Raw genomic sequence first — 27,290 nt, forward strand, 5'->3', positions numbered from 1 at the left:
GGGACTGATGACCTCAGCAATTAAGTCCCATAGCGCTCAGAGCCATTTGAACCATTTGAACCCGATAAGCAAGAAGTCAGAGCACCCCGGTAAAAATATTCGGTTGTCACCACATACGATAATTCATCGTACGGCGTGGTCAGCATCTCTGATATGTTTGCACTGTTATATCACCCCATTACAAATTCACTGAAAGCACCCTCACTCATCCATTCATTTCATATCAGCTCACTTCATTCGTTTCATACAGTTTTTAGGGACTCATCCTTTTAATGCTTAGTTCATCGTCTTACGAAATGGCATCCATTTCCATTTGTCTTACACCGCTTACCTCCCGATAAGTTTCTTTCACGAATTTCAGGCATTACGCATTTGACACAGGCTGCAAAGCGCAAAGTATAAGTAGCGTATGTTAATTATGACACTCTGGTTACCGCAGGCAACTGTTCTATTATGGTTTTCTTGTGCAGCCCCTTGACTGTCAACCTTGTGCAGGCTTGTGCGTCGAGGTGAGCAACAAGCTGGACTTTTGGGAGGAAGAGGAGACGGACGCGCACGAGAACGAGGTGGAGCCTCGCCCCCCGCCACTGACCGTCGTCGACGTGCACGTCCTCGTCGCTAACGGCAGCGCCGGCAGCACCGACAAGCACCGAGACGTACCCATCTACGTGCCTGTGGAACTCGTCACTCCCAAACCAGCCACTTCCCGCCCGGTGAGTTGTCTCGGCACGTCGCATACCTATGAATCTTTGACTACGAATTTTATTTCGAAAACAATAACGAATGTCTTAGTCGGAAGTAACAATAAGAAAATAATATTTGCCGCCTTTCAGAAGATGACTGCGCAAAACCTACAATACATACAATAGTCAATGGAGCATCCCTCCAAGCTCGTGACACACTACAGGTGCTCAGTATGAGCCTCGAATGTGATGTGGCAAGCGTCAATTTCGTGAGTGCAAGTCGTTGACGCGAAAGCAGTCCGCTTTGCTAACTTAGTATTTGGGTTGCCTTTGTGCATGTGCGAACTAATTCGAAGTGACAATACGGTGACGAGTATTAACAATGAAACTTGAGGGCAGCACAGCCTACAGGTGCAACCTGTATTTCTAAGAATTCTGTAAACCATTAGCAGGCTTCGCTTTACCAGTGGGGCAGTGATACATAGCAAGATCATGGAACAAACTCCATCTGATAAAATATGACATACAGTACTTAAGTGTTTTGAAAAGTCTTTGCTCCTCCTGCCATTGTTCCCATCTACTAGTACCTGCAATCATCCTAGCTACTTTCATATCCGTAACCTCAACCTTGTTGATAAGGTAACCTGAATCCACCCAGCTTTCGCTCCCATACAACAAAGTTGGTCGAAAGATTGAACGGTGCACAGATAACTTAGTCTTCGTACTGACTTCCTTCTTGCAGAAGAGAGTAGATCGTAGCTGAGTGCTCACTGCATTAGCTTTGCTACACCTCGCTTCCAGTTCTTTCACTATGTTGCCATCCTGTGAGAATATGCATCCTAAGTACTTGAAACCATCCACCTGTTCTAACTTTATTCCTCCTATTTGGCACTCAATCTGTTTATATTTCTTTCCCACTGACATTACTTTCGTTTTGGAGATGCTGATCTTCATACCATAGTCCTTACATTTCTGAGCTAGCTCTGTAATATTACTTTGCAACTTTCAATCGAATGTGCCATCACAACTAAGTCATCCGCATATGCGAGACTGCTTATTTTGTGTTCACATATCTTAATCTCACCCAGCCAGTCTATTGTTTTCAACATATGATCCATAAATAACATGAACAACAGTGGAGACAGGTTGCAGCCTTGTCTTACCCCTGAAACTACTCTGAACCATGAACTCAATTTACCGTCAACTGTAACTGCTGCCTGACTATCCATGTAAACACCTTTAATTGCTTGCAAAAGTTTGCCTCCTATTCCATAGTCTCATAGAACAGACAATAGCTTCTTCCTAGGAACCCGGTCATATGCCTTTTCTAGATCTATAAAGCATAGATACAATTCCCTGTTCCACTCATAACACTTCTCCATTATTTTGCCGTAAGCTAAAGATCTGGTCCTGACAACCTCTATGAGGCCTAAACCCACACTGATTTTCATCCAATTGTCCTCAACTAATACTCTCACTTTCCTAATCTAATCAAAATATAATTAAAATATAATTTTAAAAAAACACCATACTTGGCCTTAACTACGACGTTTGCCGACATGCAGTCGGTCGCTGGTAGCTGTATGAAATTCAATTTCTTGAAATGTCTTTGTTCTTCCCGCCATGAAGTGGTGCAAAACTCACAACAGATTTCTGAATCTTCAAAAGAGAATAATAGTCTAATCGAAATATAATTAAATAAAAACACCACACTTGTCACCCGAAGATCAAAGACTTCTCAAAAAACTTAAGTACTGTATGTCATATTTTATATGTCAGCTGAAAGCGTTTGCAGAAGGCGTAGCGTTCTCAAGATCAAGAACAGAGTTCGCATGGCCACTTAATTTATTTGTGTCGTGATCATGTTCGATCACGACCGGTTATGAGACATAGCAACTACGAACAGAGAAACCTAAGAGACCAGACAGAGCTGGAAATTTTCTTTACGAAACTACACCACACATTAAAAGAAGTTCGATTTAAATCACAAACGAGGTAAATAGCAATGCGCCTTCTGCCTTAACTACGACGTTTGCCGACATGGGTTGGGTTGGGTTGTTTGGGGAAGGAGACCAGACAGCGAGGTCATCGGTCTCATCGGATTAGGGAATAACGGGGAAGGAAGTCGGCCGTGCCCTTTGAAAGGAACCATCCCGGCATTTGCCTGGAGCGATTTAGGGAAATCACGGAAAACCTAAATCAGGATGGCCGGTCGCAGGGTTGAACAGTCGTCCTCCCGAACGCGAGTCCAGTGTCTAACCACTGCGCCACATCGCTCGGTTTTGCCGACATGCAGCCAGTCCCTGGTAGCTGTATGAAAATTATAAAAACATCGTTATTTCTGTTGCTATTAATAGGAGATGGATAGCATAGAAATACTTTAAGTAATAAGCAAGCACTGCTGCATTTCAGAACACAATAACTTATTTAATTACCTTAGTCAGTATTGCTAACAATAGGCTAAGTACAATTTCAATTTTCTATTTTTCTGGCTGTTTCCTTAAATAAAATCCTTTAACATCTTCGATATTTCATCTTAGATGCACACATACTGATTGTCTCAAACCCATGATGGCATACATATGTCCCGTTGGCACTATTGCTAAACGATTAAAACAAGTGCCAGAGACAGAGATTCGTGTGGCAGTGTCTCGAATGTCTTCTATAAAAATTACTTCGAACAGGTAAAGAACTGATTCTTGAGGGTACTGTCTTAGACCTTCTAGTAACTAACACACAACAGCTAGTCGAATCCATTAATGCAGAAGAGGGCTTTACTGAACATATGGCTGCCTTAGAGTTATCGACTACCGGTGTTATAAGGAGTGTTACCAAGGATAGGAAATATGCTTGCGTAAAAAGTGAGATAGGAAACAAACTGAAAATTATAGGAGTAATCAATATCAAATATTCAGCTCTGAGTACGAAGATGAGCAAACGGGGAAGTCATTCAGAATCAGTGGGATGGCAAAGACCCTGACCCACCAAAGTACAATAGCCGTGTTGAGAGGTGGCACGCCACTCTCTCACTTTTAACAACACTCTCAGTCAAATTAATATTCGTATTTTAGGTCATCATCCCCAGTACTACATTTGGTGTGTGCTTTTACAACTTTTTACATGAGGAAATTGTGGACAGAATGTTAATATAACTGCATGTGTAGCCTGTAGGGAACTTGTACCCGAGGGGCCCTAGCGGAGGCGACAGAGAACAGGGAGAAAGATTGGTTGCGGGCCTTAAATGATATGTGCATCGACCTGGCTGTGCGAGTGATTCTGCGAAACAGCGCTTTGTGGATTGTATCTGCAGAAGGACTCGGGCCGTGGCACTCCCCCCTTCCCACTTAGCGTCGGAGGAAGAAGGCGCCGGTTCGCAAGACATTTTACCTGGCCAGGCGACAGACCGTTGCTTAAGTGGCCAGATGGCGGAAAGTGGGTGGAGAAAGTTATTTAAGACAGAGTGTTGCACTCTGAGCTTTTGTGCAAACGGCGGGACGGTTACGTGCGCGTGTTTAGTGGGGGCAAGATGTAACTCCCCTGACGCCAGGAGTCGCCAGGTTCTTTTAGCGAAGGGGAAAAAAAAACATATATTTCAGTAGCACGACTCACTGGGAAGCTTAACAGCATTCTTTCAGAAATTGGAAATGGTCGGCGTGAAAAGATTAGATCCCTCCATAAATGAGAGACTGTGTGGTTTTTGCCGAAACATTGCCATATTTACCGTAAGAACGACGACTAGCTGGTCTAAAATCTTTTTTCGCTGACATTGGCTCCTCTCAGGGTATACGAGGGTGAATCAAATGAACACCTTAAATTTCTAATAATAAATCGAAATTTCGCGCCGTTATCCTGTAAGTTGGTAAGAGTGCTACAAACAGCGTGCAAAATGGCCTGTAGGTGGCAGGATAGTGCAGATGCACACATACCGTCGCAGCATCAGTATTTAAATGGCCGCCCCACTTGCGACTTACACCAGGGAAGAACAGCGTTCTGTTATTCAGTTTTTTCGTAGTGAAAGTGTGAAATCTACTGAAATTCATCGACGAATGAACGTTCAGTACGGTGATGAATGTTTGTCACAGCAGCAAGTGAAAGAATGGAGTAGGAAGTTTGCAAATGGTGTGACTTCAGTAGAAGATGCTCTTCGTGCAGTTCAGGCACAACGAGTTGTGACTCCGCAAAACATTGCAGCAGTTGAAGCCATAGTGAAGAAAAACCGCTGAGTGACACTGAATGACACTGCAGCATGTTTACAGATTAGTCATGGGTCAGCACACCACACTGTGCATGATGTGCTCCTGTTTCACAAAGTGTCTGCAAGATGGGTGCCACGGCAGCTAACTCCTGAAATGAGAGAACGAGAAGGTGGTGGCGTCCTTGGAAGAATCGTTACTGGGAACGAAACCTGGATTCACTTCCACCAACCGGAAACGAAGAGAGCGAGCAAGGAATGAGGTCATTCCTCATCGCCAAAACCAAAGACGTTCGGAACACAACCATCAGCAGGGAAGGTTATGCTGACTCTTTTGGGACGAAAAAGGCGTCATTTTGGAGCATTACATGCCTACAGGGACCACTGTCACCAGTGCATCATACACAGATCTCCTAAAAAATCATTTTCTGCATGCAATCAAATCAAAGCGACGTGGATTGATGTCAGCAGGTGTCCTTTCGCAACATGACAATGCAAGGTCCCACACTGCCCGTACAACAGTTGCAACAATCGCAGACCTGCAGTTTGAGTGTCTTCCTCATCCACCATACTCACCAGACCTTGGCCCAACTGATTTCCATATGTTTGGACCACTGAAAGACACAATGGGAGGAAAGAAGTTGGGTTCTGATGAAGAGGTACGCCACGCGGTGCATGAGTGGTTGGTTGCGCGGACTACCAAAAGAGCCCGCATCTCGTGGTCGTGCGGTAGCGTTATCGCTTCCCGCGCCCGGGTTCCCGGTTTCGATTTCCGGCGGGGTTAGGGATTTTCTCTGCCTCGTGATGGCTGGGTGTTGTGTGTTGTCCTTAGGTTAGTTAGGTTTAAGTAGTTCTGAGTTCTAGGGGACTGATGACCATAGATGTTAAGTCCCATAGTGCTCAGAGCCCTTTGAACCATTTGAACTACCAAAAGAACTTTTTTCTAAAGGACTTTATGCACTTTGTAAGCGCTGGAGGACTTGCATTGAGCGTGGGTGAGATAATGATGATACAGCTTTGTACGACTGCTGCACAATAAATAATATTTAAAAAATATTTAAGGTTTTCATTTGACTCACCCCCGTACAAAACATAGGCTTGCTCCCCCAGCGCTGGATCCCCGGTGCTCTGTGTGGATTGGCTACCAGGTCAAAAGAACAGTCAAGAGGAGAGATTCTATAAGTAGAGGATAGTTCGATTGGTTTTTACAATTTTGAGGGTCTTTTGTTCTAATTCGGCTCCCGTTCGGAGGCTTGGTGGAAAGTCATTGCGATTCTTTGCCCCGTCGTCTTGTGGTGCTCTCTGATGGAGAGCTTCAGGTCTTACCTAGTAGATAAGACTTGGGGTCAGCAACTTGTGGTGGGCTAACAGCCAGTAGTAACTTCCAACTGTACCGACTGTGGAACGGCATATCATCTCGGGCATATCGCGTGTCATGAGAGTCAACTTATTCGTCCCTAGTCGGCTGTCTGACGTTTGACAATTCGGCCACGCACAGTCGTGGCTCTGAGTCAAAGTTGTTTGGCTAGACCAGCGAACGGCTGCACCTTATACTGAAATCTGACGCCATTTCAGGGCTGTGATAGGAAAGTTCCCCGCGTTCTAATAATCAGAACGCCAGTCCACGTAGTTTGAAAATTTTCGTGTACGCGTCAGAACATTACATCTGCTGCAGTGCTCCGCTCCTCGCACACAGTGAGCCGCTGTCTGCTGCGTAAAGTATGACTGCACCAGGGTATGGTTGTTAAATGATGTTCACAGCTCGCTGTTCTCCGGTGAATCGTCGTTTGTGGTGCACTTGGTCGTAGTTGATTCTATTTGAAATAGAATGGGGAATCATAGTGGATTTATGTAAAAAAAAAAGGTCAGATTGTGAAAATTCCTGGCAGATTAAAACTGTGTGCCGGACCGAGATTCGAAATCGGAATCTTTGCCTTTCACGGGCAAGTCCTCTACCAACTGAGCTATCCAAGCACGCACGACTCACGCCCCGTCCTCACAGCTTTACTTCTGCCAGTACCTCGTCTCCTACCTTCCAGACTTTACAGAAGTTCTCCTGCGAACCTTGCAAAAGTAGCACTCCTGAAAGAAAGGATATTGTGGAGACATGGTTTAGCCACAGCCCCGGGGATGTTTCCAGAATGAGATTTTCACTCTGTAGCGGAGTGTGCGCTGATATGAAACTTCCTGGCAGATTAAAACTGTAGAGCTTCTGTAAAGTCTGGAAGGTCGGAGACGAGGTACTGGCAGAAGTAAAGTTGTGAGGACGGGCCGTGAGTCGTGCCTGGGGAACTCAGCTGGGAGAGCACTTGCTCGCGTAAGGCAAAGGTCCCGAGTTCGAGTCTCGCTCCGGAACAGACTTTTAATCTACTAGGAAGTTTCATATCAGCGTTCACTCCACTGCAGAGTGAAAATCTGATTCTGGAAACTCAGATTGTGTTATAAAAGGGATTTATTCAGGGGAGGATTTGTATAGTTTCCACCCCAATGAATGCTTTGCCAATCAAAAACCATCTCTTTTCTGATTTCTTTTTGTCCTTTTTTTTTTTTAGATTTATCAGCTCGTTGTAGCTATACAAGGATGAATAAAAACTTGTCTTTGTAAACTTAAATAGGCCACTGTTCTCATGCAAACTCCCTCAACTACCCAACGTTTTTATTTTTTTGTGGTAATACATGGATGCACCTGCAATTCAAGGTTCAATTTTGTTAAATTAGTTAATCTGATTATTAATTTGAGTTACGAACGTGACCGCAGATATAGGCAACGGAAGTGTCACTAGTTGATTCATTCTTTGAAAAATTAAGCTGATTCGTGTGTTACATTGCTGATTACGTTTACATATACTTATAGCTTGACGTCTTCTTTGGATTCATAAACATTTTATTTTACCTGTTATTACTTTTCTATTGTAATCAAAAAGAACAACTCGGGCTAAGCCAAGAACAGAAAGAACTCATGTATCAAGCGACAGGGACCGCCAAGAACTGCGGAGATTGGTTCTAAAAACATCGGATGAAATCACGGAAGGAATCACTCGTAAATCCCCGAGTGACACTAGAATCCAGTTACCACAATTATGTGTTTTTGGAGCTACAAAGTATGGGCTACAATGGTCGAGTACTCTTCATAGGCCATGTTCTTCTGTTGTCAGTGCTAAGCGAACTGTGAGGTGGTGTAAACAACGAAGCCACTGGACAGTAGATGATGGAAACGAGAGATTTGGAGGGGTGAAGCATGCTGTACCCAGTGGCAACACGATGGAAGGGTTTGGATCTGGCGAATACGTGGAGAATGTTAACTTCCATCACGTGTAGTGCCAAGAGTGAAGTATAGACGAGCTGCTTTTACTGTACGGAACCTGTTTTCCGTGATTAGTGTGTGGTCCCCTTAATGCTCTCAAGAAAACGCTAAATGCGAACAAAGATGAACACATTTTACAGACTGTATACTGCTAAAGTAGAGGAACAGTTGAGAGACGATGACTGTTTGTATCAGCAAGACGATGAACCTTGCGATAAAGCAGCAAATATGAGGCAATTGTTTGTAGACAATAACTTTCCCGAAATCGTCTGGACCGATCAGGGTCCCAATCTCGGATGAGTTAGAAAGTCGATTTCTCTCCAGACCGCAACGTCCAACATCTCTACCTTCTCTGGTTTCGGCTCTTAAGGAATAAAAAGCTGCCATTCTTCCACAGACATTCAGACACGTCACTGAAAGATACCGCAGCAGAGTTGAAGCCGTCATAATGTCCACTATTAGCTGTCCAGATTCTCTTGATCTGATAGTGTAAGAAATCGTCAAGTCGAAGAAGTCTTCCACGGCTTTAACCACACACTTGAAAGAAGAATTATTGTCCACAGACACGAGAAAAAGATGCAGGAGAACCTTTATCGGCAGGAGGAAAGTTATGCAGTTCTATTCATTTGTTGTAGGTGGCAGGCTCATGGCAAAGGCGGGCCAGATCACGAAGATATAGACGTAATGGTACAGCCCGCATGACTTCTACGTAAGCGATCATTTCTTTTAGTGCTCAATGCACTTATGCTATAAAGAAAAATCAAGTAAAGTGCTGCAATTAACCAAAATGGTAAAGATGAATGTCTATTATTCACATAATAGCCAGCACAGTCAGTGTTAATAAAACTTCTCGTAGCTTCAGCTCTGTAACGTACTTCGGCATATACACTGCATTGGTGTAGGTGCTATAGGAGTGTAAGGAGGGTAAGGACCCTTATATCTAAATGATGTCCTTTCTCTCAAAGGCCACCCTCAAACAAGTCATAAATATTCCTCATGCACAGGAAGTGAATCATCCATAAGGGAACATTCTATTACCAAGTGGACAGTGCAGAGTGCAATGAAGTAATTTTTTTTTTCTTTATTGTCATTTTGGCAGTGTCACACAGCCATCCCTCTAAATCTGCACTTTAACTGACATGAGAATGGTCCACTCCAATATGTCGGAACCTACTCTGAAATTTTTCACTTAGAAAGGATACGTCGAGAGAAAAGCACTGTCCAAATTTTAGCTGCTAAGGCGCACTGAAAGTATTATTAAAAATGTTGAAGTTATTCATTTTTGTCGCACGAAGAACCTCTTATAACAGAGGTTTGTACAGCCGTTACTGCGAAGTGCGCGAATTGGCTAATAAGCAGACACAGCTGTGACAACCGAACGTAGCGCGACGTAGCCTGAAATCCAAAGTGCACATACGCGAATTTTAAGCACGTAAACCATATCAAAAATATAACTGCGTAGGCTTCCGTGGCCATAGTCAGTAGACATAAAAGTTTTCTGGTTGTGGTACCGCGTCACAATGTATAAAACTATTGCTGCTGGAGAAAACCCAACATTTCGGCCACGACTACAGCGGCCTTCTTCTGGGTCTACTCAGAAGAAGACCGCTGCAACTGTGGCCGAAACGTTGGTTTTTCTCCAGCAGCCATAGTTTTATACATTATGACGCGGTACCACAACCAGAAAAATTTTATTTCTTGATGCAATAATTTAGCAACAGCCATATGTTTTGTAGAAATTTATTTTATGAACTTCTTATGTGCTGCAAGTTTCGGCATTACATTGATGCCATCTTCAGGCCCCACACGTCATAGTCGTAAAATCACTATACGCGGATGGAGCCATATAACTGGATCCGTGAATCAAATCGTTATGCAACAGCTCTTGGTGGCCAGGCGACACAGACTGAGGCGGTTTGCAAACATCTGGCCATCAAAAGCTGTTGCATAACGATTTGATTCACGGATCCAGTTATATGGCTCCTTCCGTATACAGCGATTTTACGACTATGACGTGTGGGGCCTGAAGATGGCATCAATGTAATGCCGAAACTGGCAGCACATAAGAAGTTCATAAAATAAATTTCTACAATACATACGGCTGTTGGTAAATTATTGCATGAAGAAATACATGCCAGCCGTTGTCCCATGGTCCATAATGGATTAAAGAAGAAGAGAAAACTTTTATGTACGCATCAAAAATGTCACAAATCGTCATGTATTTGAATAACCTGTAGCTCATATCGACAGTTATACTGTTCCATATGTATTGCACAACTGACTAGCAGAGGAAAAAAATCAATGCAGTGCAAGTTACATCGATCGATCAGGACTTCAATTTGTTGACATTGAATATTTTATAGCAATTGCTGTGGCACAGCTCTTATGGTAATTTTAATAATGTATATTTTACCTGTAATGAAACAGTTTCTTGTTTATTCCCTGTAGTCGTCACAAAAATACGAAGTGTCTATTGAATGAGGAAAACAAACTTTCATTACACCTTGCACAACTGATAAAAGAAAAATATTCGAATGAATATCCAGAAAATTAACTAATAAATACTTCAGGAGAAGTAAGCGATTTCGGTTGCAAACTAGGTTCTTCATGTTTAATCTTACTGAGGTCGAAAACATCACTTGGACACCACATTAATGTCAAACTCTGTAATCTGCACAAAGACAGATGATATTAGGTAGCACACAAAAGAAAATTGCAAAGAAATTTAATTTAGTTTTATCTCTGATGTTAAAACTTAGTGATATCGCAAAAGGTAGCTGCTAATTGTAATGGGTGTTAAAAGAGTCGCAAATTCGAGTGAATAATAACTTTCAGCAATTTATTGTGTCAGAGAAACTATCAACGGAAGCGGAGATTCGTTTAACAAATTACGATCGCATTGTGCCATGTTATGTTTAATGACGGGCCGTTAACTAAGTATATGTGCTCGATTTGTTGTGCACGCGTAGCTACGGCAGGAGTGTACATTTCTCCAGCCACCTGGAGAGCTACGAATTTGACAAATTTCAACATTTAATAAAAATATTTTCAGTGTGCCGACCGTTGTGGCCGAGCGGTTCTCGGCGCTTCAGTCTGGAACCGCGCGACCGCCACGGCCGCGTGTTCGATTCCTGCCTCGGGCATGGATGTGTGTGATGTTCTTAGATTAGTTAGGTTTAAGTAGTTCTAAGTTCTAGGGGACTGATGACCTCAGATGTTAAGTCCCATAGTGCTCAGAGCCATTTGAGCTTTCAGTGTGTTTTAGAGTATAACATTCTGACATTGTGTTTCTTTCGGTGTATGCCAACTGCTTAAAAAAAGAAAAAAAAGGGAAGGTTTCAGCATGTTGGATTGGATCATTCCCTTGTGAGGTAGTAACATCACCATGAAAGAAATAATTTCTGCGGTATACATTCTGGTAAATGAATCAAAAAGTGGTAGAGAGTGTGACTGGACTCAACAGATAAACTTTCAGATATTGATAAAGATTAATAATGGTCGTTTTGTGCAAGGGATCTTTTGTAACCGACACTTTGAAAGTTTTTACAACACAACTTTTATTTACGTGAGTCTACATGGAATAGACTGAATAACAACGAAAAGTCACAATCACAACCTGTAAGAATTTCCTACTAGAGGCAGCAAAATACAACTTCTAAGTTTCCCACAAGAGTCCGAGCTAACACACATACACTTAATTCCAAGTCCTGTTCCAATGGCGAAGACGTAGTCTTCCGTGTAGATGTCCTTGAGGTTGGTATTCGGCGTGAACTGACGTCCGGTACTGGTTCTAGCCTTTTAATAGTATTGGCCAGCCAATAAGATGTTGGTGTAGTAATACTTCCTGAAAGTCATCACGAACTCCCTCTGCAGGAGGCAAAACAGCCTATGTTTACCATTGCTTACGCCTTGGGCATAGGCAACCTCGGTCCTGTGTGGTGTTAGATGTGTTGCCAGCCCGCAGGGGCTACCTTGGCGACGGCGTAATAGGAGCTATGGCTTGTTCTGAACGAAGAGACGATTGAGCTTTTCTCCGCGCTGTTAAGAATGCATAATATGAGATGCCTACAATATTTCCGTTTGAAAGACCTTACTTATTCCGTACGACATGCCTTTGCGGTATTGGGCAAGCATTTCAGTTCAATTATGAAGGTGAATTTGGTAACAAAATGATAGAATATTACTGTACAACGAGCCACCAGAGAAAAAGGTTTTATTGCATCAAAACACTGATTAAACTTCTGAAAGTCTTTCAGTAGAATGGATGCTGTTGTCTGACGTTCACATTATGGTGTCCTCGATTGGTGTCGGTAATGCTATGTATTTTTGTAGAAGTACGATGTTATATTCTATTTCCTTTAACAGCTGATCATTACGTTATTTTACGTGATTTTTGACGACCGTGTTATAACTTTAATATGGAAGTACGTCTACAAGTAGCCTTGGTGAAAAAGTCCACTTTTATTTAACAAATGAAAATAATGACTGTGCTTAGCGTCCAAATTCCTCCTCTATAGCCGGCCGATGTGGCCGAGCGGTTCTAGGCGCGTCAGTCCAGAACCGCGCTGCTGCTACGGTCGCAGGTTCGAATCCTGCCTCGAGCTTGAGTGTGTGTGATGTCCGTAGGTTAGGATTAAGTAGTTCTACGTTCTAGGGGACTGACGACCTCAGATGTTGAGTCCCATAGTGCTCAGAGCCATTTGAGCCATCTTGAACCTCGTCTATATGTAAACATCAGCGTGTACACGCGCAGAGTACCTCACCAATTTTTTCGTATCAAAAAGGAAACTTATTTAAGTTTTATAATTTTAAACAGGAATTCTAATGAATCAGCACAATGATGAACTAAATTGGTACGGGACGTTTCTACAATACGTCATCATAATTTTAAGCCTACATGTCTTCAGATGTATCCGGGAAGGGCAGGAAGTATGCAGCGTGCTGCAGAAACGGGCCACGCCTGTATAGTTTCTTCTAAGAAAGAGGATAGTTGAGGTAGCACTGTGCTGGTACACAGAACTAACTGGTCTGTTGTTTCCGCAGTGGAAGCACCACGGCAGCTACGCGCCCTCGAGCACCGTCTCAGTGCAGGACGTGCCCGTGTACGTGCCGGTGGCCAACAGCGTCTCCAGCGTCTCCAGCGGCCACAAGGTGCACTACGACGACGTCCCTGTGCTGATCGGCAGCAGCGGAGTCAAACACGTGAAGACGGACGACTCCCAGAAGGCGGTGCCCGTCGTCATCCCCATCAGCATCAACATCAGCACCGGCAAGGAGGACAAGTCCCCGGCGGCTAAGCACCCGGACGTCCCGATAGTCATTGGCAAACCTCCAGCTGCCTCCAGTAACGTGCCGCCGGACGTCCCCGTCGTCTACGGACTCAACCTAGGTGAGACATCCTTTGCGTAAGTGCCTGCAAGAGTGTCATTGTTATTGATGTTGTCCTTGGTCCGAAGACTGTTTCGAACAGCTGTCCATGACAGTCTATCCTGTGCAAGCCTCTTCATCTTGGCATAACTACTGCAGCCTACATCCACTTGTGTACTGTAGTTAAGCCATGGCCTTCCTCTACAGTTTCTGTCTCATACATCTCACCCAGTTACCAAATTATCTACCCCTTGATAGATTTTTTTGTGTCAACCCGTCCATTCTGCCTGTCAAATCTGTTTTCTTCCCTATTCGATTCAGTACCTCTTCGGTACTTACACGATCTATCCATCTAATCTTCAGCATTCGTCTGTAGCACATTGCAAAAGCTTACATTTATTTGAATTCACTTCTGTACATGGCTGCACCCCAGACAAATAGCTTCGTAAAAGTCTTTCTAACTCTTAAATTTTTACTAGTGAAACCTGCTTGGTAGGTACTCAGAGAGCGCACGGAATAAAGTTATGATTGTGGATGGGGCCGTAAACGATTGCGAGTTGCACAATGAAACAAACAACTTTATTTTTCTAAGAACCACTTATTTACACATTTCTTCAAAAAATCACAATTAGACAATACGGCTGAAGGTATAGTCACTGAAAACTTGAGATGCTTTCTGGACTGAAGGCCCAAAAACAAATTTTAAACAATGGCTGAATGCCTGAACAACATGTCAGACAAACAATTTAAAATAAACCCCTTCCTTCTTATAAAAAATTTTCCTTTAAAGAATGCACACGGGTGAAGGCCTTATGAAAAGGGGTTCACATAAATCGTCGGCTGAAGGCCACACATAACACATCGAACAACTAACGGCTTAGGACTTGGATTACAAACAATTTCAGATGGAACAAATTTTAAGGAAATTTGTTTTAATAAAATCTTCAAAATTTTAATTTAACACGGCTGAAGTCCTTTATGTAAAATTTAAACAAAAACTGAATTAGTACGCGACTGAAGGCCTCGCACAATACTTCAAACTAAAATGAAAATCACAATCTAAAAGAAACAGAACAAGTGGTGCTCAGAAGTGTTCCAAAGGTCAGCCTGAAAAGGTAGTTCAAACGTAAGGCGAGGTGAGACAGGCAGCCAAGAGTTGAAGTTAAATAATTGGATGGCAACCAAAACTAGGGACAGCCCAGTGACCGACCAACAATTGAACCAATTCCCTTGTCTCCGACCAATGGCACAACGATAGAAAATATCGACCGAGGACGAGGATACGAACACTACTACTACGTCTTCAGAAATTGGCGTCTAAAAACAGCCGAGGGAACAATAACCACTCTAAGCAAAATATGAACCAAACAACTTTAAAGGCTGTCGAACTACACGCCTTGCCGGACAGCATCAACAAGACGAGGAAAGGCACACTGCCGGAAAACTACGCTAATGACCAGGGCAGGGAACTGGGTCGTTAACTGTCACAGGGCAGAAAATACCGCTGGTGCACTTCACTCGCAAGTAACAGTCAATTTCATAATTAATCACAATATAGGAAGATGGCTGCAAGATTTCGCCGACTACAACACATCATACGTTGCTGCAAGCCAAAAAGGCCCAAGGAGCAACAACCCGCAAATGAACGAAGAGATGTCGCACTAGTTGGGGTTTCATAATAAGTTAACTGATCATTCAACTTCAGCGTCCAGGTTCGTTGGTCAACCGACAGTGCGTGCACGCTGCCAGCGATCACGGCGTGCCCTCACGCTGCACAGACTTGCTTGCTGCTCTGTTCCAACCAACTGACTAACACCAGAATACAGACAGCATTAAAATAACTTCTCAGGCAAAACCACTCAAGCTACACACGATTCCACAAAGCACTTCCACAAACAACTAGAACAATACTAAAACGAGTCTCTGTGGAAAAACTAGGAGGAATCACAAGTCGACACACACAGAGAACCCGGAAGTGGTCGGCGACCAAATACACGTCGTCCGATGAGACGACCGATCGAACGACCAACCAAGGTCCTCTCCACTGAAGTCATGTGTGCCGGCAACGGTCGGGCGAGTCATGGCTGTCCGGACCTCACTGCTGCTCCATCACCACTGAACTCCCGACACATGATGACCCGGAAATACTAGCGGTCAGTACAAAGACAGTACGACAGTGCGCTTATCGACAAGCGCTGCTGCTGCCATTCACAGGCAGCCCAACCAGCAACTTAGTGACGCCAGTAAATCGAATAAGAAACGGGATTGCAGTACCCCGAAGACAAGATGTGAAGCAATAAACGGCACAGAGACGAGCCGTGCTTGGCTCAACTAGATGTCAACAAATTTCTCTTTTATGAAAATGTTTTTTTTTTGCTGTTTTGCAGGTCTATACTTCGGACAAAGCAGATATTTTGCTGCCCAAATAGCGGAACTCGTCCACTGCTTTTACGAAGTCATTTCCTAATCTATAAGGTTCCTTCAAATCACCTGATTTGCTGTCCGCCCCAATAGCTGAATGGTCAGCATGACGGACAGCCGTTCTAAGGCGCCCGGGTTCGATTCCCGGCTGCATTGGGGATTTTCTCAGCTCAGGGACTGGATGTTGTATTATCTTCATCATGATTTCATCTCCATCCGGAGCGCAGGTCGCCCAGTGTGGCGTCAGATGTAATAATATCTAGACTAAGGCGGCTGGAGCTGAGCAGTAAGGGTCCTCACGGCCAATGACGCCAAACGCTCATTTCCATTTACATGATTTGATGCGACTGCATACTACTGCTTTTGTTCCTCTTTTGTGGATGTCCATTTGATAACCTCTTTTCAAGACTCTATTCATTTCGTTCGACTGATCTTTGAAGTCATTTACTGTCTTAGATAGAATTATAGTGTCGACTCAAAGCACGAAGTTTTTACTTCTTGTCTGTGGACCTTAATTTACTCTTCAAATTGCTTCGTGACAGGGACTATAATAAAAGCTGCAGGTTTCAGTCTTCTCGAACTGTAGTTTGACATTCCTCAATGATACTGATACACAAATTTTCGTTAAGCATTTCTTACACAACTTGCATGGTTAGTTACATTTCATTAGTATGTCTGTAATTATGAGCTAATTACGAGTCTTACAATAGGAAGCGCTTAACAATATTTTGATCTGCAAGTCCTTCATACTATAATGAAAACATGTTTGGCATGTTTCTACTTTTTACGAATCTTGCTTAGCATAAATGTCATATAATACAAATGCTACGTTATAAAACATTTTGTCTCACATATTTAATGCCAACTTTTCATTCCGTAATCTAAATAAGTCCTTTTTTTTGACAAACATCCGTAAACAATAAGCTGATGCATATGGAGCGTATAGTGTCAAAAATTTATTTAACTTCAGGAAGGAACGATTAATTTGAACGCCACTGGAGCGATGATATAGTCACGGCCGTCAGCTGAGGATTTGGTAAGGACAGTGACTACCTTTCACGGCTGTTTGTTACTTGATGATGGCAGAGCAGAGATTAGTGAACTTTTGCACATTTTTAGCTATCCCTTGCGATGCATTAGAAATAATAATACATTATCATTATGAGTGACTTGCGTTCTGTTTATTGGCTCGATATTCTTCGTAAAAAACTTCTGCATACCTTGAAGAATAAACAATACAATATATAGGATGGTCAGAAACAGTCTTACTAAGTTGTAAAGGTGTTGCAGGATAGGTTGTGATGAGATGCAATTGTTAAAAAGGAATCAGTACGTTCTGCCGTTTCCGACTTAATTTGCATTGAAGCTAGCCAATCAGGTAGCTGCGCACAGTAAATGCAGCGCTGACATCAGCGGATCTGTGAGTTACCACTTTTGAAATACTCACTACCAGTTAAAATGGGCCTTTTTCGCAAGTGATAAATTTAAGGTAGGTGAGCAAAAGCTACGTTTGTTCGGTATGAAGAAACAAAACGAAGAACACCTTTTTTTCTTAATAGTTATTTCTAAGCGCTTTCTACGCAACAAAAACCATAGAAGCTGTTTCTGACCTCCCTGTATACCCGCAGGGTACACAGACAATACCTGCCACCACACAACCTGAAAAGACCGCACGTTCCCCTATGTTTAAACAAAATATCATTTTCTTTCAGGTTGCCGTATATCATAAGTATAATGAGTATGTCTTCGTAAAAATATAGTGTTAATTGAAGGAATAGGTCATGTCCTTCAGTGTCGGTCACTTAAAACTCATTAACGGTCGGTGGGTAAGCGCCACACTATGCATTTAAAGGTGTGGGGTTCGATCCCCGTTCATCCCTACGACTTTTGCCTCTCATTCACTCTTGTTTCATCACTGGCAATTATTGTTAAAGTGAAAAATACCAAGTTGCACCGTGGCTTTAAACCCACATTCCCCTCCAACTGGTTGGATAAGCTAGTTCAAAGGTCGCAGGAAGGCAAGTCTGTACCACCTCCAGTAGGTCCACGGCTAGGAAAGCACCTCGGTGATCTAAACAACATTCAGTGTGATGACAATTTTAGTCACAGTCCGTAACGCAAACAAGGAAAGCAAAAAAAAAAAAGGACGAAATGTAGGACGCACTCAAACGATCGCCAGGATACATCACCATCTGAGTCACGGCTGTTTTCGATTTAATTGCTACAAGTATCTGATTCTGTTGCATGCATCATCACTACCATCATAGTGACATCCATTGTGGAATAAAGATTTGCGAATTTTCCTTGCGTTGCAGTAGTCACCCATACATAACCAGGTTACTTCTGTATGCTTTCAAATGCCTTCTATCCATCTTCCACACAATATTCATATCTTTTTATTATCATTTGGAGCCATTCAGCCATCCTTTGTGGCCGAGCGGTTCTAGGCGCTTCAGTCCAGAACCGCGCTGCTACTACGGTCGGAGGTTCGAATCCTGACTGGGGCATGGATGCGTGTGATGTCCTTAGGTTAGTTAGGTTTAGGTAGTTCTAAGTCTAGGGGATTGATGACCTAAGATGTTGTCCCATAGTGCTTAGAGCCATTTGAACCACTTTTGGAGCCCTTCAAGGAACTTGCCTGATTTGTCTGATATCCATTCAGGTGACTGCATTTGCAGCTGACCTCCGCTTCATTTTCATTGCCGTCATAGTTACCTCCTCTACTCGGGTCTGTTGCTGCCTGTTCCTGGCTCTTCAAGTAATTCCCAACATGCATCACTCCACTGCTCGCAAAGTAACCCTTGAGTTTTAATTTTTACACAGCAATTTAATGTCCCAGTGACATAAATCGAAACTGGTAATACGTTTCACATCAGTTTTATTTAGTCATTTCACTTTAAATCTCTCCATACGCAAGCTCCTAGATATTAAATGAACTAGGCTTCAGATGATGTAATAATGGGCCATTCTGCTTATTTACAATATGTGATCAAAAGTATCCGGACAACCCCAAGAACATACGTTTTTCATATAGGTGCAATGTGCTGCCACCTACTGCCACGTACTCCATATCAGCGTCTTCAGTAGTCATTAGAGATCGTGAGACAGCAGAATGGGGCGCTCTGTGGATCTCACAGACTTCGAACATGGTCAGTTGATAGGACGTCACTTGTATCATATGTCTGTAAGAGAGTTTCCACACTCCTAAATATCCCTAGGTCCACTGTTTCCAATGTGATACTGAAGAGGAAACATGAAGGGACACGTACAGCACAAAAGCGAATAGGCCGACCCCGCCATTTCACTGACAGAGACCGCCCACAGATGAAGAGGGTCGTAATGTGTAATAGGCACACATCTATCGAGACCATCACACAGGAACTCCAAACTGCATCAGGATCCACTGAAAGTACTATGACAGTTAGGCGGGAGGTGAGAAAACTTTTATTTCATGGTCTAGCGGCTGCTCATAAGTCACACATCGCACCAATGCCAAACGACGCCCCACTTGGTGTAACGAGCGTAAACATTGGATGATTGCACTGTGGAAAAACGTTGTGTGGAGTGACGAATCACGGTACACAATGTGGCGATCCGATGGCACGATATGGATATGGTGAATGCGTGGTGAACGTCATCTGCCAGCGTGTCTAGTGCCAACAATAAAATTCGTTGGCGGTGGTGTTATGATGTGGTCGTGTTTTTCATGGAGAGGGTTTGCATCCCTTGTTATTTTGGGTGGCACTATCACAATACAGGCCTACACTGATGTTTTAAGCACCTTCTTGCTTCTCATTGTTGAGTTGAAGAGCAATTCGGGGATGGCGACTTCATCTTTCAACACGGTCCAACACCCGTTCATAAAGCACTGCTTGTGGAGGAGTGGTCACACACAATAACATCCCTGTAATTCACTGGTCTGCACAGAGACCTGACCTGAATCCAATAGAGCACCTATGGGGTGTTTTGGAACGCCGATTTCGTACCAGACCTTACCGATCGACATCGATACCTCACGTCAGTGCAGCGCTCCATGGAGAATGGTGTGGCATTCCGCAAGAAACCTTCCAGCACCTGATTCAACGTATGGCTGCGAGAGTGGAAGCTGTCATCAAAGCTAATGGTGGACCAACACCATATTGAATTCCAGCATTTCCGATAGAGAGCGCTACGAACTTGTAAGTCATTTTCAGCCAGGTGTCAGGATACTTTAGGTCACATAGTGTATGTGCAATAGGCTACATTGGTTGAGGTTCGGGGTCAACTGCCATTCCATATTCGATTATCTGCACACCAACACGGGAGACGTTTGCGGGAGAGTTTGGATCAATGGAAGGAGTAAATAGTGGCGTGTGTGGACTCAAGTGGGATGCACTTCGAAGGCCACTGACACTTATTCAACACTGTTTGTTAGCGCAAAAATGTTGCAGCATCAATCTCGTTTTTCTTGAGGCCGATTCCGTACATGACGCGAGACTTTCATCTTACATCGGGACAATTGTCACATAGTAAGAACTACATTCAATGTCAAAAGTCAGATGCTTACTACTACGTAAAGATAAATATTTCCTTCTTCAATTGCAGTTTAAGAAGACGAAAATTTCGACTTCGTTGCAAATTATACAAGTACTTGAACAAAAAGCAAGACCAGTCTTCTGACTGAGAAGTATAGCTAATGAAATATTCGGAAACATCGATGGTCGATTCAGTCCAAATGAATTATCGCTGAAGTCTGAGCACATGCAGTTCAGTGCTTCTGAGAGATCTCCAGAAGAAATTAAACAATTTTTCAGACTATTAAATACAAGAAGAATGAAGTGTCAGGTTTTATGGGCCTACAGAGAGATCATAATCTTAACTGGAACGCCCAGTGCCTAGAGTTAATGAAGCACTATAGTTCAACTACTTTAGCAGGTCGTATTGTCTTATTATTACTACCTTGGGTGATTTAAAAATAAATGAAATAGCGTTTTGCACTACTTAATGAATTATAGTATCTTTTCTGAGGCACTAAACTTTCATAGACAGTATATTAAAGAACTCTGCCATTATTAATATTTCTCTTACCTCGAAACTAATGAAAATCATTAATACACACATCAAAAACAGTTTTGCATATCCAGGTTACCAAAACTCCTGAAGATAGACGTTGATTGTGGATATTCTTTCACAGACACAGTCCCTTTGACTGCTCAGAGATGTCACTAAACCCGCCCAAAGATGTAAACAACCATGCATGAGCAGCGCCTATTTGTTAGAGGGGCGCCGACAGCCGTTTAGGGACGCCGTGACCCACCAATCTACGCCAAATCGCCGTTGAGGAGTGTCACAATCTGGACCAACAGTGGTTTGATGAACTTGTAGATTGTAGCCTTTGTCACAACGAATACAGGCACGCATCAAGTCAAGAAGACTTTACAATAACTTTTCGATTCTGCGACTTTAGAAATCATTTGGTTTTGAGGGAAATAGCTCGTCGAGACATGTTCTGAGGGTATTTTTATCCGGAAACAAAGTTCGTTGAAGATAGTACTGTAGACCACCCCCCACCATGAATCATGGACCTTGGCGTTGGTGTGGAGGCTTGTGTGTCTCAACGACACAGATAGTCGTACCGTAGGTGCAACCACAACGAAGGGGTATCTGTTGAGAGGCCAGACAAACGTGTGGTTCCTCAAGAGGGGCAGCAGCTTTTCAGTAGTTGCAGGGGCAACCGTCTGGATGATTGACTGATCTGGCCCTGTAACACTAACCGAAACAGCCTTGCTGTTGTGGTACAGTGAACGGCTGAAAGCATGAGGAGACTACAGCCGTAATTTTTCCCGAGGGCATGCAGCTTTACTGTATGGTTTAATGATGATGGCGCCCTCTTGGGTAAAATATTCCGGAGGTAAAGTAGTCCCCCATTCGGATCTCCGGGCGGGGACTACTCAGGAGGACTTCGTTATCAGGAGAAAGAAAATTGGCGTTCTACGGATCGGAGCGTGGAATGTCAGATCTCTTGATAGGGCAGGTAGGTTAGAAAATTTAAAAGGGGAAATAGATAGGTTAAAGCTAGATATAGTGGGAATTAGTGAAATTCGGTGGCAGGAGGAACAAGACTTTTGGTCAGATGAATATAGTGTTATAAATACAAAATCAAATAGGGATAATGCAGGAGTAGGTTTAATAATGAATGAAAAATAGGAGTGCGGGTAAGCTACTACAAACAGCATACTGAACGCATTATTGTGGCCAAGATAGACACGAAGACCACGCCTAATACAGTAGTACAAGTTTATATGACAACTATCTCTGCAGATGATGAAGAAATTGATGAAATTCAGTAGTGAAGGGAGACGAAAATTTAATAGTCATGGGTGACTGGAATTCGTCAGTAGGAAACGGGAGAGAAGGAAACATAGTAGGTGAATATGGATTGGGGCTAAGAAATGAAAGAGGAAGCCGCCTGGTAGAAATTTGCACAGAGCATAACTTAATCATAGCTAACACTTGGTTCAAGAATCATGAAAGAAGGTTGGATACATGGAAGAACGCTGGAGATACTAGAAGGTTTCAAATAGATTATATAATGGTAAGACAGAGATTTAGGAGCCATGTTTTAAATTGTAAGACATTTCCAGGGGCAGATGTGGACTCTGACCACAATCTATTGGTTATGAACTGTAGATTAAAACTGAAGAAACTGCAAAAAGGTGGGAATTTAAGGAGATGGGGCCTGGATAAACTGAAAGAACCAGAGGTTGTACAGAGTGTCAGGGAGAGCATAAGGGAACCATTGACAGGACTGGGGGGAAGAAATACAGTAGAAGAAGAATGGGTAGCTTTGAGGAAGGAAATAGTGAAGGCAGCAGAGGATCAAGTAGGTTCAAAATGGTTCAAATGGCTCTGAGCACTACGGGACTTAACATCTTCGGTCATCAGTCCCCTAGAACTTAGAACTATTAAACCTAACTAACCTAAGGACATCACACACATCCATGCCCGAGGCAGGATTCGAACCTGCGAACGTAGCAGTCCCGCGGTTCCGGACTGAAGCGCCTAGAACCGCACGGCCACCACGGCCGGCTGGATCGAGTAGGTAAAAAGACGAGGGCTAGTAGAAATCCTTGGGTAACAGAAGAGATACTGAATTTAATTGATGAAAGGAGAAAATACAAAAATGCAGTAAGTGAAGCGGGCAAAAAGGAATGCAAACGTCTCAAAAATGAGATCGACATGAAGTGCAAAATAGCTAAGCAGGGATGGCTAGAGGACAAATGTAAGGATGTAGAGGCTTATCTCACGAGGGGTAAGATAGATACTGCCTTCAGGAACATTAAAGAGACCTTTGGAGAAAAGAGAACCACTTGCACGAATATCAAGAGCTCAGATGGAAACCCAGTTCTAAGCAAAGAAGGGAAAACAGAAAGGTGGAAGGAGTATATAGAGGGTCTATATAGGAGGGATGTTCTTGAGGACAATATTATGGAAATGGAAGAGGATGTAGATGCAGATGAAATGGGAGATATGATACTGCGTGAAGAGGTTGACAGAGCACTGAAAACCTAAGTCGAAACAAGGCCTCGGGAGTAGACAACATTCCATTAGAACTACTGACAGCCTTGGGAGAGCCAGTCCTGACAAAACTTTACCATCTGGTGAGCAAGATGTATGGGACAGGCGAAATATCCTTAGACTTCAAGAAGAATATAATAATTCCAATCCCAAAGAAAGCAGGTGTTGACAGATGTGAAAATTACCGAACTATCAGTCTAATAAGTCACAGCTGCAAAATACTAACACGAATTCTTTGCAGACGAATGAAAAAACTTGTAGAAGCCGACCTCGGTGAAGATCAGTTTGGATTCCGTAGAAATGTTGGAACACGTGCGACAATACTGACCCTACGACTTATCTCAGAAGAAAGATTAAGAAAAGACAAACCTACGTTTCTAGCTTTTGACAATGTTGACTGGAATACTCTCTTTCAAATTCTGAAGGTGGCAGGGGTAAAATACAGGGAGCGAAAGGCTATTTAGAATTTGTACAGAAAGCAGATGGCAGTTGTAAGAGTCGAGGGACATGAAAGAGAAGCAGTGGTTGGGAAGGGAGTGAGACAGGGTTGTAGCCTCTCCCCGATGCTATTCAATCTGTATATTAAGCAATCAGTAAAAGAAACAAAAGAAAAGTTAGGAGTAGGTATTAAAAACCATGGAGAAGAAATAAAAACTTTGCGGTTGGCCGATGACATTGTAATTCTGTCAGAAACTGCAAAGGACTTGGAAGAGCTGTTGAACGGAATGGACAATGTCTTGAAAGGAGGGTATAAGATGAACATCAACAAAAGCTAAACGAGGATAATGGAATGTAGTCGAATTAAGTCGGGTGATGCTCAGGGAATTAGATTAGGAAATGAGACACTTAAAGTAGTAAAGGAGTTTTGCTATTTGGGGAGCAAAATAACTGATGGTGGTCGAGGTAGAGAGGATATAAAATGTAAACTGGCAATGGCAAGGAAAGCGTTTCTGAAGAAGAGATATTTGTTAACATCGAGTATAGGTTTAAGTGTCAGGAAGTCGTTTCTGAAAGGAATTGGATGGAATGTAGCCATGTATGGAAGGGAAACATGGACGATAAATAGTTTAGACAAAAGAGAATAAAAGCCTTTGAAAGCCTTTGAAATGTGGTGCTACAGAAGAATGCTGAAGATTAGATGGGTAGATCACATAACTAATGAGGAAGTATTGAATAGGATTGGGGAGAAGAGAAGTTTGTGGCGCAACTTGACTACAACAAGGGTTCGGTTGCTAGGACATGTTCTGAGGCCTCAAGGGATCACTAATTCAGTACTGGAGGGCAGCGTGGAGGGTAAAAATCGTAGAGGGAGACCAAGAGATGAATGCACTAAGCAGATTCAGAAGGATGTAGGTTGCAATAGGTACTGGGAGATGAATAAGCTTGCGCAGGGTAGAGTAGCATGGAGAGCTGCATCAAACCAGTCTCAGGACTGAAGACCACCACAACAACAACAACAGTACTATATAGAGCGGAAAAGGGTGAAAATCCGAGAACCAGGTCAGATGAAAATGGGTGAAGAAAGACTTTCCAACCCAACTTCTGTACAGTGTTTTCTGTCAGTCTAGCAGTATGCAGGCGGGCGCTATCGTGGAGTACCATCACTTTACGCAATCTTCCTTGTCATCCTTGGACTGCGTCTGCAAGACAGTAAATGTCAGCAGTGATGCTTGCAACTCACAGAAGTAATTCATTGTACACCTCACCAGACGCACAACATTATCTTTTTTGGGGCTCAAACATCCCTTTACCCCTTTATGTGACTATACAGACACCATTTTTCGTCATCAATGACGATACAAGATAAAAATGATCGGTGTTGTTCACGAGCCAATTGATCACGAGCAAACAGGGAGGCACATATGGACTCCGGCTGATTTTTGTGGTTCTGGCTTTGAGTTCTCACAAACCCGATTTTTCAACCTTCCCCATTGAATTAAAATGTCGCACGATGGTTGAATCATCACAGATCATCACATTTGCCAGTTCTCCAGCACAGTGACGTGGATCATTGTGAATTACTGCATTTAAACGATCTTCGTCAAACTCTGAAAGTCTTCCTGAATATGGAGGGACATTAATGTCAATAGGATCCTCCTTAACACGAGTAAATCCTTTTCTTACCGTGCTTTGTTCAGTGGCATTATCCCCATACACGGCGCAAATGTTTCTGGCTTCCTCTGTTGTTCTTACACCTGTATAGAAGTCAAATAGAAGAATATGTTGTAAATTTTACGAATTTTCCACTCGCACTCCATCTCTTAGCGCCCACAGCTCCACTCACTATCTCCAGATGACAAAATGACCATATGTAATCTCAAATATCAACAATCAACTACAAATAAAGAAACCTCAATCCATAGCAACCGGAATACCAACATTCAAATAAAAAAATGCTACAAACCTATGCATCAGCCTAATGCATTCTGGAATAATTGATTCACATTTCGGTGAAGTTAGTTTATGGTATACTGTCAAGTAACTGTACTTTCAACACCAAATCAGTTACGTAAACAATGCATCTGAAAATTGCAAGAGAGCGTAAACTCAGAAATAAATTGGAAAAAGTGTTGGGTAACAGATACCCTCCACCACTGACGTAAGCCACGGCAGTGAAGTGATGTCTATATGTCAGTCATTTACGGGGAATCAGGGCAGTTAAATGGTTCGACATGCTGACCTGACTGAATGGCAGAAAGAAGCAACAGTGTTTAAACGTGTCCATGACCACATTGTGAACGATGTTGCACTGTTTGTTGGTGTATCAACGCAGACTGTACAGTGTCCACAAGGTAAGATGCACCGCCAACCATGTGACACAGTGATCGTATAATAGATTCCAAGTGACAGATACCGGAAACTAGTGCCACGCCCTGTCAACGTCAGTCGGTTTCAGGCCCAACAGGAATTGCTCCTGTCAGTGAATTGAGGCACATCTCAATCAGTTGCCAAGGGACGTTTGCAATGGGGACAGCATACGGTGGTAATTTTAAGTTGGGCACCTCGCAAAATGCCAATGCTCACTGTGGCACCAAAATGTGCACTTCAGAGACACAAACAACACAGAAACTGGACAATAACTACACTCCTGGAAATGGAAAAAAGAACACATTGACACCGGTGTGTCAGACCCACCACACTTGCTCCGGACACTGCGAGAGGGCTGTACAAGCAATGATCACACGCACGGCACAGCGGACACACCAGGAACCGCGGTGTTGGCCGTCGAATGGCACTAGCTGCGCAGCATTTGTGCACCGCCGCTGTCAGTGTCATCCAGTTTGCCATGGCATACGGAGCTCCATCGCAGTCTTTAACACTGGTAGCATGCCGCGACAGCGTGGACGTGAACCGTATGTGCAGTTGACGGACTTTGAGCGAGGGCGTATAGTGGGCATGCGGGAGGCCGGGTGGACGTACCGCCGAATTGCTCAACACGTGGGGCGTGAGGTCTCCACAGTACATCGATGTTGTCGCCAGTGGTCGGTGGAAGGTGCACGTGCCCGTCGACCTGGGACCGGACCGCAGCGATGCACGGATGCACGCCAAGACCGTAGCATCCTACGCAGTGCCGTAGGGGACCGCACCGCCACTTCCCAACAAATTAGGGACACTGTTGCTCCTTCGCAACCGTCTCCATGAAGCTGGGCTACGGTCCCGCACACCGTTAGGCCGTCTTCCGCTCACGCCCCAATATCGTGCAGCCCGCCTCCAGTGGTGTCGCGACAGGCGTGAATGGAGGGATAAATGGAGACTTGTCGTCTTC

General features: G+C 43.4%; 1 protein-coding gene across 2 annotated transcripts in view; it reads left to right on the forward strand.

Moving 5' to 3' along the window:
* The window catches only part of LOC126346522 (uncharacterized), an 81,277-nt gene that overhangs the window by 32,188 nt on the left and 21,799 nt on the right, over nucleotides 1–27,290 (forward strand). For both annotated transcript variants that reach the window (XM_050002194.1, XM_050002195.1), the window contains exons 2-3: nucleotides 496–713; nucleotides 13,223–13,568. In XM_050002194.1, the coding sequence (XP_049858151.1) occupies nucleotides 496–713; nucleotides 13,223–13,568 (564 nt within the window). The remainder of the gene's footprint in view (nucleotides 1–495; nucleotides 714–13,222; nucleotides 13,569–27,290) is intronic.

This window comes from Schistocerca gregaria, chromosome 1 (genome assembly GCF_023897955.1).
Source record: "Schistocerca gregaria isolate iqSchGreg1 chromosome 1, iqSchGreg1.2, whole genome shotgun sequence".
In the NCBI taxonomy this organism is placed as follows: domain Eukaryota; kingdom Metazoa; phylum Arthropoda; class Insecta; order Orthoptera; family Acrididae; genus Schistocerca; species Schistocerca gregaria.